General features: G+C 37.5%; 2 protein-coding genes across 2 annotated transcripts in view; both read left to right on the top strand.

Annotated features, from left to right (window-relative positions):
• The window catches only part of LOC145992000 (sulfotransferase 1 family member D1-like), a 513,969-nt gene that overhangs the window by 362,476 nt on the left and 134,861 nt on the right, over positions 1–16,632 (top strand). The gene's annotated exons all lie outside the window — the stretch shown is intronic.
• Positions 1–16,632, top strand: part of LOC145992371 (uncharacterized) — a 41,856-nt gene that overhangs the window by 10,196 nt on the left and 15,028 nt on the right. The window contains exon 3 of the mRNA XM_083128754.1: positions 13,360–13,460. Coding sequence (XP_082984880.1) covers positions 13,360–13,460 — 101 coding nt within the window. The remainder of the gene's footprint in view (positions 1–13,359; positions 13,461–16,632) is intronic.

The following is a 16,632-nucleotide window of genomic DNA, read 5'->3' as shown; positions in this document are numbered from 1 at the left end:
GGTTCCAATAGCATAAACACAATGACAAATGTTTTTCCTGCTACTAAAATAATGCATTTCTCTATTCGTTCGCGTCCATATTGTTTACGCACAGGTACTTTAATTATTTCGACGAGGAATGCCTACAAGGTTAGGTTAGGCCTGTTAGGTTCGGTTCCAATAGCATAAACACAATGAAAAATGTTTTTCCTGCTACTAAAATAATGCATTTCTCTATTCGTTCGCGTCCATATTGTTTACGCACAGGTACTTTAATTATTTCGACGAGGAATGCCTACAAGGTTAGGTCTGTTAGGTTAGGTTCCAATAGCATAAACACAATGACAAATGTTTTTCCTGCTACTAAAATAATGCATTTCTCTATTCGTTCGCGTCCATATTGTTTACGCACAGGTACTTTAATTATTTCGACGAGGAATGCCTACAAGGTTAGGTTAGGCCTGTTAGGTTCGGTTCCAATAGCATAAACACAATGACAAATGTTTTTCCTGCTACTAAAATAATGCATTTCTCTATTCGTTCGTGTCCATATTGTTTACGCAGTTACTTTATTTCGACGAGGAATGCCTACAAGGTTAGGTCTGTTAGGTTAGGTTCCAATAGCATAAACACAATGACAAATGTTTTTCCTGCTACTAAAATAATGCATTTCTCTATTCGTTCGTGTCCATATTGTTTACGCAGTTACTTTATTTCGACGAGGAATGCCTACAAGGTTAGGTCTGTTAGGTTAGGTTCCAATAGCATAAACAGAATGAAAAATGTTTTTCCTGCTACTAAAATAATGCATTTCTCTATTCGTTCGTGTCCATATTGTTTACGCAGTTACTTTATTTCGACGAGGAATGCCTACAAGGTTAGGTCTGTTAGGTTAGGTTCCAATAGCATAAACACAATGAAAAATGTTTTTCCTGCTACTAAAATAATGCATTTCTCTATTCGTTCGTGTCCATATTGTTTACGCAGTTACTTTATTTCGACGAGGAATGCCTACAAGGTTAGGTCTGTTAGGTTAGGTTCCAATAGCATAAACAGAATGAAAAATGTTTTTCCTGCTACTAAAATAATGCATTTCTCTATTCGTTCGTGTCCATATTGTTTACGCAGTTACTTTATTTCGACGAGGAATGCCTACAAGGTTAGGTCTGTTAGGTTAGGTTCCAATAGCATAAACACAATGACAAATGTTTTTCCTGCTACTAAAATAATGCATTTCTCTATTCGTTCGTGTCCATATTGTTTACGCACAGCTACTTTAATTATTTCGACGAGGAATGCCTACAAGGTTAGGTCTGTTAGGTTAGGTTCCAATAGCATAAACAGAATGAAAAATGTTTTTCCTGCTACTAAAATAATGCATTTCTCTATTCGTTCGTGTCCATATTGTTTACGCAGTTACTTTATTTCGACGAGGAATGCCTACAAGGTTAGGTCTGTTAGGTTAGGTTCCAATAGCATAAACAGAATGAAAAATGTTTTTCCTGCTACTAAAATAATGCATTTCTCTATTCGTTCGTGTCCATATTGTTTACGCAGTTACTTTATTTCGACGAGGAATGCCTACAAGGTTAGGTCTGTTAGGTTAGGTTCCAATAGCATAAACACATTGACAAATGTTTTTCCTGCTACTAAAATAATGCATTTCTCTATTCGTTCGTGTCCATATTGTTTACGCACAGCTACTTTAATTATTTCGACGAGGAATGCCTACAAGGTTAGGTCTGTTAGGTTAGGTTCCAATAGCATAAACAGAATGAAAAATGTTTTTCCTGCTACTAAAATAATGCATTTCTCTATTCGTTCGTGTCCATATTGTTTACGCACAGCTACTTTAATTATTTCGACGAGGAATGCCTACAAGGTTAGGTCTGTTAGGTTAGGTTCCAATAGCATAAACAGAATGAAAAATGTTTTTCCTGCTACTAAAATAATGCATTTCTCTATTCGTTCGTGTCCATATTGTTTACGCAGTTACTTTATTTCGACGAGGAATGCCTACAAGGTTAGGTCTGTTAGGTTAGGTTCCAATAGCATAAACAGAATGAAAAATGTTTTTCCTGCTACTAAAATAATGCATTTCTCTATTCGTTCGTGTCCATATTGTTTACGCAGTTACTTTATTTCGACGAGGAATGCCTACAAGGTTAGGTCTGTTAGGTTAGGTTCCAATAGCATAAACACAATGACAAATGTTTTTCCTGCTACTAAAATAATGCATTTCTCTATTCGTTCGCGTCCATATTGTTTACGCACAGCTACTTTAATTATTTCGACGAGGAATGCCTACAAGGTTAGGTTAGGCCTGTTAGGTTCGGTTCCAATAGCATAAACACAATGACAAATGTTTTTCCTGCTACTAAAATAATGCATTTCTCTATTTGTTCGCGTCCATATTGTTTACGCACAGCTACTTTAATTATTTCGACGAGGAATGCCTACAAGGTTAGGTTAGGCCTGTTAGGTTCGGTTCCAATAGCATAAACACAATGACAAATGTTTTTCCTGCTACTAAAATAATGCATTTCTCTATTCGTTCGTGTCCATATTGTTTACGCAGTTACTTTATTTCGACGAGGAATGCCTACAAGGTTAGGTCTGTTAGGTTAGGTTCCAATAGCATAAACACAATGACAAATGTTTTTCCTGCTACTAAAATAATGCATTTCTCTATTCGTTCGTGTCCATATTGTTTACGCAGTTACTTTATTTCGACGAGGAATGCCTACAAGGTTAGGTCTGTTAGGTTAGGTTCCAATAGCATAAACAGAATGAAAAATGTTTTTCCTGCTACTAAAATAATGCATTTCTCTATTCGTTCGTGTCCATATTGTTTACGCAGTTACTTTATTTCGACGAGGAATGCCTACAAGGTTAGGTCTGTTAGGTTAGGTTCCAATAGCATAAACAGAATGAAAAATGTTTTTCCTGCTACTAAAATAATGCATTTCTCTATTCGTTCGTGTCCATATTGTTTACGCAGTTACTTTATTTCGACGAGGAATGCCTACAAGGTTAGGTCTGTTAGGGTAGGTTCCAATAGCATAAACACAATGACAAATGTTTTTCCTGCTACTAAAATACTGCATTTCTCTATTCGTTCGCGTCCATATTGTTTACGCACAGCTACTTTAATTATTTCGACGAGGAATGCCTACAAGGTTAGGTTAGGCCTGTTAGGTTCGGTTCCAATAGCATAAACACAATGACAAATGTTTTTCCTGCTACTAAAATAATGCATTTCTCTATTCGTTCGCGTCCATATTGTTTACGCACAGGTACTTTAATTATTTCGACGAGGAATGCCTACAAGGTTAGGTTAGGCCTGTTAGGTTCGGTTCCAATAGCATAAACACAATGACAAATGTTTTTCCTGCTACTAAAATAATGCATTTCTCTATTCGTTCGTGTCCATATTGTTTACAAACAGCTACTTTAATTATTTCGACGAGGAATGCCTACAAGGTTAGGTCTGTTAGGGTAGGTTCCAATAGCATAAACACAATGACAAATGTTTTTCCTGCTACTAAAATAATGCATTTCTCTATTCGTTCGCGTCCATATTGTTTACGCACAGGTACTTTAATTATTTCGACGAGGAATGCCTACAAGGTTAGGTTAGGCCTGTTAGGTTCGGTTCCAATAGCATAAACACAATGACAAATGTTTTTCCTGCTACTAAAATAATGCATTTATCTATTCGTTCGTGTCCATATTGTTTACAAACAGCTACTTTAATTATTTCGACGAGGAATGCCTACAAGGTTAGGTTAGGCCTGTTAGGTTCGGTTCCAATAGCATAAACAGAATGAAAAATGTTTTTCCTGCTACTAAAATAATGCATTTCTCTATTCGTTCGTGTCCATATTGTTTACGCAGTTACTTTATTTCGATGAGGAATGCCTACAAGGTTAGGTCTGTTAGCTTAGGTTCCAATAGCATAAACACAATGAAAAATGTTTTTCCTGCTACTAAAATAATGCATTTCTCTATTCGTTCGTGTCCATATTGTTTACGCAGTTACTTTATTTCGACGAGGAATGCCTACAAGGTTAGGTCTGTTAGGGTAGGTTCCAATAGCATAAACACAATGACAAATGTTTTTCCTGCTACTAAAATAATGCATTTCTCTATTCGTTCGCGTCCATATTGTTTACGCACAGGTACTTTAATTATTTCGACGAGGAATGCCTACAAGGTTAGGTTAGGCCTGTTAGGTTCGGTTCCAATAGCATAAACACAATGAAAAATGTTTTTCCTGCTACTAAAATAATGCATTTCGCTATTCGTTCGCGTCCATATTGTTTACGAACAGCTACTTTCATTATTTCAACGAGGAATGCCTACAAGGTTAGGTTAGCCCTGTTAGGTTCGGTTCCAATAGCATAAACACAATGAAAAATGTTTTTCCTGCTACTAAAATAATGCATTTCGCTATTCGTTCGCGTCCATATTGTTTACGAACAGCTACTTTCATTATTTCAACGAGGAATGCCTACAAGGTTAGGTTAGCCCTGTTAGGTTCGGTTCCAATAGCATAAACACAATGACAAATGTTTTTACTGCTACTAAAATAATGCATTTCTCTATTCGTTCGCGTCCATATTGTTTACGCACAGCTACTTTAATTATTTCGACGAGGAATGCCTACAAGGTTAGGTAAGGCCTGTTAGGTTCGGTTCCAATAGCATAAACACAATGACAAATGTTTTTCCTGCTACTAAAATAATGCATTTCTCTATTCGTTCGTGTCCATATTGTTTACGCAGTTACTTTATTTCGACGAGGAATGCCTACAAGGTTAGGTCTGTTAGCTTAGGTTCCAATAGCATAAACACAATGAAAAATGTTTTTCCTGCTACTAAAATAATGCATTTCTCTATTCGTTCGTGTCCATATTGTTTACGCAGTTACTTTATTTCGACGAGGAATGCCTACAAGGTTAGGTCTGTTAGGGTAGGTTCCAATAGCATAAACACAATGACAAATGTTTTTCCTGCTATTAAAATAATGCATTTCTCTATTAGTTTGCGTCCATATTGTTTACGCACAGCTACTTTAATTATTTCGATGAGGAATGCCTACAAGGTTAGGTTTTATTAGCATAAATGCAATGACAAATTATTATTCAGGCTAAGAGAACTAAACCTAGCTACCTAACAACGTAGGAATTTTTTGCTTTCACACCACCATGTCACTTTTCCTTCCAAGAGTTTTTTCAAAGAAATAAAATTTTCCGTACCTTCAAACTTACTTTTCCCAATTACTAACTAAAAAACATTACCAAAAAATTATGAACCACGTTCCTCCTAAGCAGCCCATATTCTGCAGTCTTACCCAGCTCAGGTTTATGGCTGTTAGCATTAAAATTTCTTCCATAAATACTTTCAATACCTGATTGTGTAATTTCTGATCTTCAACACCTGGTGAAAATAGCCCTACATGCTCGCCTTGGTGGTGGAAATAATTCTCCATATTGAATATTGAAGACTTTCTTTTTAGCAGTATAGTTCACATGTTGTGGTGAAGACACTTTTGACTTTACCAAGATATTCCATAGAAAACTTATATTTGGGGGTGGGGGTGAAAACTAACTAAAACAGCTTCAGGGTAAGTACCTCCATGTGTTTCAGCAAGTTTTAACATGAGTGGCACATAATGCAAAGTGCACATCCAAGAGCTACTGTGAAAAGTGCGTTCCAGTGTCTACTTATATTTATTTGGATTTTTCCATATTCTTAACCACCAATTTGCTACAACAGGTAGTTGCATGTAAGATTTTTTTCTTAAAAAAATAGGAGCCAACGATTAAGTATTTCCGAGAGGTCTTCCTTCTCGCAGATGGCGATACCAACCTTGTGTTATGACGTCAGACGTGATATGCCTACGTTGTTAAGTTTGGTTCTCTTAGCATAAATACACTGCAAATGTATTATTTATGCTCAGAGAGCTAATACTAATAAGCCTAACCTAACAACTTATGCATTTAGCCTAACAATGAAACCATCCCGCAGTGACTTCAGAACGCAAGGTTGGTATCATTAAAAACTTACTGAAATGTAAGTAAAAGAAATAGAACCATTACAGAATGTCCTGGAAATAATTGTTAAAATGTGGAAATGTGAAAATAAGTTTTAATAAAGTGAGCAGGGTACCTTCCGTGAGTTGGCATTTTGATGGTGGTGTCATCAGATTTGAACCTACATGTACTTCACATGTGGCCTCTTTTTTATTCTGAATTTACATGATTTTTAGTGAATTACACTTGTTTCACTTAATGAAAGGAGAGGAAGGAATGATTGCTTTTATTTAGGTATTATATAGACACTCATTACCATGGTATAATCTAAAAAAAACATTTTTGCCTTCAAAAAATCTAGTGATTTTTTTTTGTTACACAAAAGAATTGTTACACCTTTCACTTGTTTAATGAATATACAAAGTAACACAATATGGGGACATAATACAGTAAGTACACTGTTCACGTAATGCAAATAAGATAACAAAATCATTATTTGTGTAGTCTCTGCAATGATTATGTTCAAGTAGAATACGTGCATACATTTAGTAAGAATTAGCAGAATCTTACTGAGGAATATGTAACATTTGATACGTTTTCATAGCTATTTATTTAATTTCTTATGTTCATTTATGTAATGAAGGAGCCACCAAAGTAAACTTTTTTAAAAACAAAGGGAGCCTCCTCCTTGTGGGCAAATATAGGTTAGCCTGTAAATGAAAATGGCCAGTCTATGTATTTGGACTGCTTCACATCTTTATTGTTGCATGATAGTGGTGAAGTCAGTTTCTGCATTAATTTATTCTTGGGCACATACTCCTTTGATGATTTTTTTTTTCATTGAACAGTAGAAACACCTGTAAGCGAACTGAATTGATGGTTTGTGTGTTTTTAATTCCACTTATGCTAATCAGGACTGAAACTACAGTTTAGTAGGATCTGAACCACTGCTTCAACCAGGTATTGAAGTCAGGTCTAATGCACAGGTTTGGCCTTGATTACACTTTTAGGTTGTGAGGATGGGAGAGAGACTTAGCACCGGGTATGTTTTTAACATGTATGAAAAATTCATGCATTCTTTACCTGCGCTACTCCTGCATGCATATCGTAGTCAACCATCGGTTTTTGTGTGTGTTGTTAGAAACAGAGCACCCAGTGTTGCTGCATCTCCTCTTCCCTCCCGAACAGCAGCAGACATGATTAACTAACATTCAAAGATGGAAGAGTATGGGACCGTTTTACAACTTGGTTCCAGTATGTTCCAAAACAATGTTTGTTAACTACGAAAAAAATTTCAAAATACAAAATAAGGAGGATTTTTTTACGTAAAAGTCGGTAAGTAGGAATGTTTTAAAAATAAATTTGATTCATAATGACACTATGAAGTTGATAAGTAACTATCTGAATTATGATTATAGCTCAAATTAATTATCCAGAGTACTAGATTTTCTTCATATAGGATGAGTAGCTGGCTAAAAATTTCCATTTCTTGTTACCAAAAATGGACATTTTGCCAGTGCAATTTTCAGTGTCTTGAAGATATTGTGCATGCATACTATTATTACTTTAAAAATATTTACAAGTGTGAAGAAACAACCTTTTTTCCCCCTGCATACACCAGGCTACTTCAAGATTTTCATGCGTACTGCCAATGAGGCCGATGGAACAGTTGGTTGCAGGTCTCATTGCATTTTACTTTCAGCGAAGATAATACCTCAGAATAAAAATAATGAGGTTTCATAAGTACTAAAGAAACTTTAGCAAGCCAGAAGCAACTCTCAGGCTGCATTTTGGACAATCCTCCTATGTACTGAATAGTTGTCATTCATATGTTTTATTTGTTTATTTACTTGTGCTTTTCTACTGTTAAACAAATAAATAAGGAAATACTGGTTTTAGTTTGTAGGAACGATAGGAGAGCATGGTTTCATGCACTAATTGTGCTTTTTCCCCCACTCTCAAGATCATTCTCGACTTTGAATTTATATAGGTTTACAATTTTATTGCAGCTGCATGAAGTGCCCGAGATTGTGCCTAAAATTATGAAAAGACAATTTTTCGAGGAGCAACGAAAAAAATACATAATAAAACTGATCTCATGGGTACAAATTAATTTACTCATATCATAGTGATAACTAGGGCTAGGATTTTTATGACCTAAAAATCACCAAAATATAAAAAATTAAATATGCTCTTATGACCCAAAATTTTACAAAATATGCCCTTATAACTGGACTGTTTCAAACATCAACATCTAAATGCAGAGATATTTGCACATATGTACTATTTTTAGTTCACTTTATGGGCCCTGAGTTGCAATACACAATGAATACTTTCTCTAAATTTTCAAAGAAAAATGCAAAAGATCTTACTACAGTGGAAAAAAAAACTCGAGTGAAAATGGGAGTAAGAGCGAATCCACTTCAAAAATGACTATATTTGTTGAAAATGTAAAAATATGCTGAATATGACCGAAAATTCATCAAAATATGCTTATCACGTAGAAATGGCCAAATATGCCCTTAAAAAGCACCTTAATTTAATTAGTTTCTTCATAATATGAATGTCTACATGTTTAGGAAACATATCACCCTTACCCTAAAAAAATATGCTGTCATGAAAATGATCCTAGCCCTAGTGATAACTATTATCAAAATAGATAAATATATCCTTCTTAAAGTATAGACAATTAATTGATTTTATTAGTCGAACAACATATTTCAGTCCTTTAATGTTTTGCGCAACACGAAACTACTAAATTCAATATCCAATTGACTGTAGTGTTGAATCTGAAAGACGTCTGCATATAGCTTGCTTGCTGCGTTGCTATGGCAACCAACGTAGTTCGGTACCTAGACGGCGGCGGCAGCACCATTCCACCTGCCTGTTCCTCATTGGCCAGTTTGTTTCAAAATTTCTGACGTCATCTCAAGCCGTCTGCTAAAATTCCTTTGTTTATAGATACAGAATTCTTGCGTAAAACGTTCCTCTACGGCTTTATTGCTGCATATTTTATACTCATAGGGGGTCGAAAATGCAAGTCGCGTCTGGAACGGTCACGGTTGCATATGGCGATAAAAGAGTCATTCTTCGGGTGGTTATATCTTCGTTATTTGTAGAAAATTATCGTGAAACTTCATTTCCTTGTGTTCTTTGATGTTTATTCTTTGTATTTCAATCATGAAATTAAACTTTCATGATTTACTACTATCCGAAATGTTCATTTACATATTGCCTGGGAAGGTCTGGTTTGTGGGATTGCAACCCTGCCGCAAGGGGCGCGGCGTGGGCGTGGCTTGTATTTGTGGCTGAGGAAAATGTGGAGAACTTCACAGACGTGATTTTTTGTTGTATCTCTTTGTTGGCAGTTTTCAAAACTAATTTTCATAGAACCCGGGAACAAGGAAACGTATTTACCTAGTTGCATAGGTTGTACGAGGTATCGTTCAGTAATGGCTATTCCAGACTTCAAAGGCGGTCTTATTTTTGCTTTTTTCTCCCTCACTTTTCAGATGCATTGTCGATTAATTTCATTCCGTTGTTAATTTTTAATTCAACGCTTGAATTATGCATAGCATTTTTTGTCAGTTGTTCGATATTTCTCCCATACCATATTTAATAGGTAGCTATTGGGGTCGTTGACCCACTGTACTCCCTCTAGAATTATGTTGAATTTGTTTTTAAACTATAGATTTCGATGTTTTACGTAATATAAATTTGGTTCCAGCACGGAAAAAGCAAATAATGGAGATATTTGACCCCAAAGTATGACCCACGTAAGTTAAAACCTGCAATTCCAGAGTACTGTCGCCACTTTTTGTTAGTAAGAACTGGTGGTATGCACAGTAAAAAAGCGTAAGAACACGTCAAAATAACTTTTCAGTACCAAACCTTGCAACCCTAACCTAACTATGCAAAATTATATCTGCTGTTGTGGAAAGTCGTTTTGGGTGCTATATTCACTTGTACGAAGCTTTCGGACTGTTCTGCTTAGGGTTACCAGACGTCCGGATTTTCCCGGACATGTCCTACATTTTAGCCTTATGTCCGGCGTCCGGGAGAAATTTGAAAAATATCATAAATGTCCTACATTTTGAGCGTCACATAATATTAATTAGGAATATACGTAACAGAAAAAAAATAGTCACGTTACATGTCTATGGACTGCGCTTCCAAACTCAATAGTGAAATTTATTTTGATTCAGTCATTGCCCAAAAAGAAAGAAAAAGTTTGTCCTGCTATTAAACAAACGGGAAAACGGAAGCAATTAATGAACAAAGTTTTGGGACCACTTTCTGATAACGTCACTGTTCAATGCCTGAGCAGAAACTCTTGCCTTAGGGTTTATACTGATGGAACAAGGTGTTGCCCATTCTTATTCAATATAATTTGATTGGAAAGCAGGGGTGTAGAGAACAAAGTTATTCAGGGTGTCTACCAATCAAGAAAGTCATGGTAGTCAAGAAAAAGTGAAGAAATCAACAAGTAGGTCAAGATGTCAATAAAAAGGCAATAAATTATTCTTGTCGTCAAGAATTTTTGCTATCATAATGACTGATTGGTTGATTAGTTTATTTTACTTAACTTTTTTCTGTCCCTTTGGATAATCGCAAAAATGATAATGAATGGCGGTAAGGTAAGATGGATGAAGGGACCGTCACAAACGCATAGGGACAACCGACACAAGCTCCACATAAGATTATACTAGCTTGAGTCCAGACGCCAAAGCCTTGCTCGTCTGTTAAACACAGTTCAGGATGCATTAATACGAGAAAGCAGATCTAATTCTCTTCTTAAATTCAGGTTCAGTTTTCATCTTAACTGGCCCTTTGGTAGGGGTTTTCAATAAATAAATACTCCCTCTGTCCCATAATTATAGTCCGGTATGCCAAAATGGTAACTTTTTATTTATGTTCTTTTGGATACTTGATCGGCCAATTTGTACTGATCCTTGAGTAATAACGTTGTATGACTCATTCCCGTGTTTCATTTTCTTCTTCTCTATACACAAATGTCACAGTTTGAATATCGGACAAGTATTTTGTGACAACAAACAAAAGTGTACCGGACAATAATTATGGGACAGAGGGAGTATTTATTTTCTTAATTACTAATTTCCAATTTTACCTAAGTAGGGGTCGGGTAAATAAACGTTAAAGACGGGAAAAAGGTCCAGAAAAGTCCAGAAAAAGTTAGGAAATCTGGATGTGTTATTTTAGTTATTGAACTAAAGACTACCCAAGATGAAACTTCTCGAACTTTAAACTTCTCGAATTTTAAATTACGGTAATCGCTGAATATTTGTTTAACATTACAGGTTATAATTCAAATGTTCAGAGAGTACTTTTATTACTATCAGCCCAACAGACTAACGAGAGAATTTTTTTTATATATAAGGTATGTAAAATGTCTGTTACTGGTCCCTATAATTTCAAAGAGTTTGACTGTCCACTCTAACGTCTATGAGACGTTAAGAGAGGTCTCAAGACGCTTTCCTTTCTTGAGAAACGACTATGAATACGGGCCTAACATAAATATAGTTTGACTAAACCTGAAATTTTGATAAAAATTGTCTCCTCAGAAAAGTACCACTTAAATCATGTAGTAAGACGTGCATTGATTAGTATGATTGCAAGTCTTGAACTTTGCATTTGAAAATTAATTAAGAATTCTTTTTTTAAAAAACTGAAAAGTGTAATTTTTCAACTACTTTCTAACGTGCTCTATAGAAATATGTATTATTTATTGAGAATGTTTTGTGTCCTACATTTTGACTTAATGTCCTACATTTTGGGACAGCATGTCCTACATTTCCCTTACAGCGATCTGGTAACCCTAGTTCTGCTACACGTTAAAGTAACAAGATAACAGCAGTACTTTACTTCACAATAACACATTTCGGCGAGCTAAAATCAACTGAAAACGTTCATAAACAACAAAATCTTCATCAACCATGTAAGATATTTCAGTTTCTCAAGGGGGTACAGAGGGTCAAGGGTACAGCTATTTGTCGATCAGGTCCGGAAATAGGTTGTGTGATAATTTTTCAAGTTTTACTAGGAGTGAAGGGTCATTTAGTGGATTCATATTTATGGGCATTATTTGGACGTTTATGCTGTCAGGAATTATGCTGTGGAAAAAAAGTTCTCAAGCTATCATGCGTCTAAGGTCCAAGTTCCGATTGTTAAATTCTGAATAAATCATGGTATATGGGAATTTTTACATATATTTTTTTTTTTTTTTCAGATCACATTTTGGAGCTGTCCAATTGTCCACAATCCTATATTCTGCTTTAGTTTATTGGCTGAAATTCTGCTTGTGCAATTATTTAATTTTACACTTGTCATTTTCTGTGTGAATGCAATGTCTAGAATGACCACAACGGTAAGTGTTTACTATCCTTCGGACACCTGTAACTTCTGAGTTTCGTCAATTATTGACATTTCTACTTACCTATCTGCTTCGCGGATCATTTTTTAACGTGTATTCACGTTTTTTTGATCAATTTTTTTTTAAAAAGAAGTGTTTTTGTAACTGAAGAACGTACGTTTCCGCAAATGGTTTGTGGGGCTATGCGAGAATGGTGTGTGGGGCTACGGATATTTTTTCGAAACCAATTTTTAACTATTGTGACCTAACCTAACCTTACCGCAAATGGTTCGTGGGGCTATGCGTCAATGGTTGAATTTCCGCTATGAAACATTCCCACATCACACAAAACACCTTCCAGATGTTACACAATACTACAGGAACTTATTATGGTAAGTAGTTTCTTTTGTAGAAATGAAGAAATTGTCAGAAGGATAGTAAACTAGTACCGATTAAGCTCTTGTGTTTTGCCAAACCTTATGTTGAAAATCCCATTATATGACTTCAGCATTGCAATGATCCCTACAAATGCTTACTTGATTGTTCTGCAAAGTAAATTGAATTGTTACTAACTTGGGCATATTTCTCAGTACTGCTACGTAACCATAGGAAAATATTTTAACTAATTAAGATGGAAACCGAGTAAATATGACCCACAAGCAAGATTGGTTTTAAAGTCTCAATTATAATTGTTTTAAAGAGCAGCCTATTTTGCTTTGTCCAGTATGGACTGCTGCTTGCCCCATAGCTACACATAAGAGATCTCTGTGACTAAAAGAAATATGGTACATATGTTCCCTTGCTTGTCGTTGATTGGTCTGTCTTTGATGTGAGCTTCATTTCTTTTCCTTTGTAAATATTGATTTTGCAAATCCTGCTGTGGTGACCTTTTTAACTGAACTTTTTAATACACAACATTAATCTAAAGTTATTAATTGAGAATGGAATTACATTGTGTTTTTTCATGTTGCAGGTTTTTTCTCCGGAACTGCATACAGGTACCGCTGGAAGAGGACGGAACACTGCAGGAGACTCGTCGAGGGATCTATTCCAACATCCATTGTGCATAGGAAGGTATGTGCTTGTTTTTACGATTCTCGAAGAGTTTATTGTTTATTAAAATTTGCATGTGCAATTTGACACAAAAAGCTGTTTTTTCTAAGGGGAATGCACACGATGGAGTGCCAGACAGAGGTGTTCATTTTGAGTAAACCTCCCCTCACCCTCACCCTCCGAGATCGAAGTCGCCCTCACCCTCCACCGCCCTCACCCTCCGAGATCGCTCTCGCCCTCCGCCCTCCACCGCCCTCACCCTCCGAGATCGCTCTCGCCCTCGCCCTCCAACGCCCTCACCCTCCGAGATCGCTCTCGCCCTCGCCCTCCAACGCCCTCACCCTCCGAGATCGCTCTCGCCCTCGCCCTCCACCGCCCTCACCCTCCGAGATCGCTCTCGCCCTCCGCCCTCCACCGCCCTCACCCTCCGAGATCGCTCTCGCCCTCGCCCTCCAACGCCCTCACCCTCCGAGATCGCTCTCGCCCTCGCCCTCCAACGCCCTCACCCTCCGAGATCGCTCTCGCCCTCGCCCTCCACCGACCTCACCCTCCGAGATCGCAGTCGCCCTCGCCCTCCAACGCCCTCACCCTCCGAGATCGCTCTCGCCCTCGCCCTCCAACGCCCTCACCCTCCGAGATCGCTCTCGCCCTCCGCCCTCCACCGCCCTCACCCTCCGAGAACGCTCTCGCCCTCGCCCTCCACCGACCTCACCCTCCGAGATCGCTCTCGCCCTCGCCCTCCAACGCCCTCACCCTCCGAGATCGCTCTCGCCCTCGCCCTCCAATGCCCTCACCCTCCGAGATCGCTCTCGCCCTCCGCCCTCCACCGCCCTCACCCTCCGAGATCGCTCTTGCCCTCGCCCTCCAACGCCCTCACCCTCCGAGATCGCAGTCGCCCTCGCCCTCCACCGCCCTCACCATCCATGATCACAATCGCCCTCGCCCTCCACCGCCCTCACCCTCCACCGCCCTCGCCCTCCACCGCCCTCACCCTCCGAGATCGCTCTCGCCCTCCACCGCCCTCACCCTCCGACATCGGAGTCGCCCTCACCCTCCGACATCGGAGTCGCCCTCGCCCTTCGAGATCGCAGTCGCCCTCGCCCTCCACCGCCCTCGCCCTCCACCACCCTCACCCTCCACGACCCTCCATCCGCCCTCACCCTCCACCACCCTCCAGTCTCACGTCATTACTAGTGGGTTGATTTTTGCATATTTGCATTTTTACCTTGAGGAAAATTCATATGCTTTCAACGGTTTCATTCATTCATATATATATATATATATATATATATATATATATATATATATATATATATATATATATATATATATATATATATATATATATATTTCGGATACTCTGGCAACGTTTTGGAGTTGTATTACAGGTGTTAGTGTATATGAGTTTAATGTGCTTATTATTGCATATACGTATTGGCAGTAATTTCCATGCAATCATTCATTTCAACTTTGCCTCTTTTTGTGTGAGTGTGAGTGTGTGTGTGTCTAATCTGTGCTATATGGCCTGTGGGCTCTAGTTGGATGGGTCAAGAACATCCAGTTATTGGAAACTACTGTTTATGCTAAGATCAAGAAAATCTCCTCCCACATCATATCAACCAGGGACATCTAAAAGAATGAGTCACACACATTTCTAGGTGCCAGAAACAGTAGCAGGGATGCATTATTTGTTCATTATTTGGTGATACGTTATCTTTGTAAATCTGTGCGTGTGTCCGTGCCTGAGTGATACCTGTTTGGGGGAAGGTTAAAAGGGGAATTTCTCTTTCAGCTTGCAAATGTTCATTCTTTGGGGATGACCCCTTCCTCCCACACACACATACATACATACGTAAATATACATGCCAAGGTGGGGGCTGTCGCCACCCGTTTGAAAACCTGAACAAATTAAATAAATATTTACACTTTATGGAAATGTGAATAGTTCATTAAATAAGTAGATATGCAGCAGGCCCGGAATACAACGGAACTCTGTTCCGGCAAATCAGTTTGGTGGCGAATTTAATTCCTTCTATGGTATGGCCGTAGACATGGGTTGGGTTCAACAAAATTTTTTGGGAGGGATCAGACCATTGATCAAATTTCAATAATATAAATAATAACAATAATAAGAAATATTATTATACAATGTTAATCAAAATACCATAAAACTTATATAATTTAATTCCATTATTATTATCATAATTTTCATTATTATTATTATTATTGCTGGTATTATATCCGTAAGGAGACTTTCGTTCTCGATCCACCAGATGAACAGCATAGCTGTTTTACATTGTATATTTTACATTTAATACAGTTAGAGTACACGACATGTGTAGTTATTCTCTTTTGTTAATATCTTTTATATTCGTTGTTCAATAAAAGCTTTCAAAGTGAGACAGCTGGACATTTTATTTTAAAAAAATGGAATTTTCAAAACTGTGGAACCATTTATTATTTCGATTAAATGGTAGATTATGATATATATATATATATATATATATATATATATATATATATATATATATATATATATATATATATATTATATATATATATATATATATATATATATAATGGTTTCTTTAATGTACACTATTTCTTTCGATCTAATGAAACTTTTATTTTTGTTATTCTGTTCGAATACTAACTGAACTTTATTTCTCTTATTAATAATAAAACTGTTTTGTTATTTCTCTTATTAAAAGTAAAAATGTTTTGTATCTTGAAATAAACTATGCAAATTCCAGGGGGTCCATGGATCGGTTCGGTTCGATCCTCTCCTCCCGATGCTCATAATTGTTCTTATACTTACCAAACAGTCGACAGACGACAGTCGCTATGCACTAAGTACGTGTTTTATAGGACTGCATGTATACACTACATAGGCCGCTGGGTGGAGGGTGGTGAACCTAACGCGCTACGAAGCTGGAGGTCGTAGGTTTGAATTCCTGTCAAGGAGGATTAAAACCTTATCAAATGGGGGAACTTAAAGGTCGGAAAGGCAATTTTGGGACACCCCAAACCCATTTTTCAGTCAGAACCAGAAAAATACACTGGAAAGACAACAGCAGAAGTGAAAATGGGGCAATGGAGGTGGGCTGTGATTCCGAGAAAAAAGCTGTTTGCACAAGTTTCGGGAATTGCAAATGTTTGAAAATTCTAGCTCGATCATTTGATTGGTTTGGCC

This window comes from Lepisma saccharinum, chromosome 9 (genome assembly GCF_977018435.1).
Source record: "Lepisma saccharinum chromosome 9, izLepSacc3.1, whole genome shotgun sequence".
NCBI lineage: Eukaryota > Metazoa > Arthropoda > Insecta > Zygentoma > Lepismatidae > Lepisma > Lepisma saccharinum.
Note: the sequence above shows the minus strand (reverse complement) of the source record. Positions and strands in the feature narration are given on the sequence as shown.